This window comes from Wasmannia auropunctata, unplaced genomic scaffold (assembly GCF_000956235.1).
Source record: "Wasmannia auropunctata unplaced genomic scaffold, wasmannia.A_1.0 LD309351.1, whole genome shotgun sequence".
Lineage (NCBI taxonomy): Eukaryota > Metazoa > Arthropoda > Insecta > Hymenoptera > Formicidae > Wasmannia > Wasmannia auropunctata.
In genome coordinates this window covers 1-2035 of record NW_012053539.1, presented here as the reverse complement: position 1 = coordinate 2035, position 2035 = coordinate 1, and the positions used below count along the sequence as shown (strand labels likewise).

The window sequence follows — 2035 nt, the reverse complement described above, 5'->3', positions numbered from 1 at the left end:
TAAAGGGCAAGATCATTTTTTTTCGAGGTGTTATTTATAAAAACATTTTGTATAAAAATGTTAAAAAATATACTTGGCGATTTTTTTTACATTTTTAATATCTTTTTTCCACGGTTTCTATTTGAAAAACAAAAAATTAATATTTTTCAACTATAATAACTTCTTAAATTACTGAAATTAATAAATTGTTTCTTTTAAGGATGGTGCTAATTTAATAATAAATACCTGAATGTCTTTATGCTCAGCTAATAGTGCTAACAAAAAGCTTATAGCAATCGTTGAAGTGTCATGGCCCTATAATCACACATGATATGATTGAAATGCTTCGATATATATGTATATCTAAATAATGTATAAAAGAACGAAGATAATTTTTATAAATGCATACCCCAAACATAAAAGTATCAACTTCCTCTTTGATATTTAGATTAGTTAGAGTACCTTCTTGAAAGGCTGCTATTAGAAGATCCAACAATGCTAGTTGTTTTCTTTTTACTAAATCGAAGTATAAGTATCATGTCAGTATAAATCTAATACTCTACTTCTTTTGTTTTATTATTATATAACGTTGACTAAGTTTAAAATTTAACTTATTATTATTAATAAATTATAAAAAATAAATTAAGATAATATATGTACCACATATGTATGATGGTACACAGTCCAAATTAAAAATGTAACTTTCGATTACCTACTTCCAATCATTTCTGCATCATCTGCTTCTGCCTTTGTAAAATTATCAAAGTTTTTTAAGAATCGATTATTGGTGCGTTCATGATAAAGTTTCCTTTCCTCAATAATCTATATCAGTACAACATAAACATTAATTCTTTTTTTTATTCACACAATATTTTAACATTTTGACAATATTTATGAACTATCTTGTAATATTCTTATACAGTTATGGAATATTATAACTTTTTCAAATAGGTTACATTCAAATATAATATTCAGTAACTAATAATAAGTAAATAATTATTTTTTACGTACTTGATCAGTAAATCCATGTAATATTTTTATAACTTCTCTTTGCTCTCTGCCTTTTGATACCAATGAAAATATCCAATCGTTATACAGCCAGGGCCTGAATAATCTAAATCATAATTACCGAATGACTGTTATTCAACAAAAATGGATAGATTATTATTTTGTAAAATCTTTTTTAATTACCACTGCTAACATTTTAACCACATAAAAAGAGAATAGGTAATATAAAGTAATTATTGTGCTAAGAAGATATATAGGATCTGAATTTTGTAATTTTTTAATTATATATTCTTATATAAATAACATAAAAGTGACATATAATTATATTTAAACGTGTGCATTGCTTCTTTATGTTTTGGTATAACATTTTAAAAATTTTAAGCATTATTTAGTATAATTATGTTTAAGTATAATTCTACCAAAATACTTTTTTAAAAAAAGAAAAAGATTACGCCAAGTATATAAAAAAGTATCGTACGTTACATCCTTCCTAAACCAAAAATGCCGTATATTAAAAGTGCCGTATATTCACAGGTCATCACCCGATTTTTACTTATATACTTGGCATCGCGCCGCTACCGCGTCGCTTGATTAATATAATAGTTATGATGGATCACACGCAATACATAATTTTAATTGTTATTGTTAATTATTAAATGACGTTTTTAAGTAGTATTATTATAAAATATTATTATAAAATATTATTTTTTGTTCTAATATAATTATATAATGTTAATATATATCTTAATACATCCTATTGATATTTCGTATTTATTTATTATATCTTTAAATTACCTATATATAAATAATTTCTCCATCTGATGAATCGCTTCTCGATATTTTCGTTGTTGATTCCCATCAATTTTTCGTAAAGAAATGCCCATGACAGTTTCTGCAAACATATTTTATATTATTCTTCATTCCAAATAAAATTCTATATACTCTGTATAATTGTGAATAAAATATAATACCGCATATTGTATTTAGCGCATATTCGCCAACAAATGGTATTAAATCTTTTACAAATGAGAGATCGGAAGAGCACACG

At 24.5% G+C, this 2035-nt stretch overlaps 1 protein-coding gene across 1 annotated transcript; it reads right to left on the bottom strand.

The window, feature by feature from the left end:
- Positions 1-225: 225 nt before the first annotated feature.
- On the bottom strand, positions 226-2011 carry LOC105461095 (cytochrome P450 4C1-like; the record flags this gene model as incomplete). Its single annotated transcript, XM_011707582.1, has 6 exons — positions 1959-2011; positions 1783-1879; positions 991-1093; positions 696-801; positions 389-495; positions 226-294 (listed from the first exon to the last, which is right to left on the bottom strand). Coding segments are annotated over exons 2-6 (474 nt in total), but the record flags the coding sequence as incomplete, so codon positions are not given.
- Between the last annotated feature and the right edge of the window lie 24 nt (positions 2012-2035).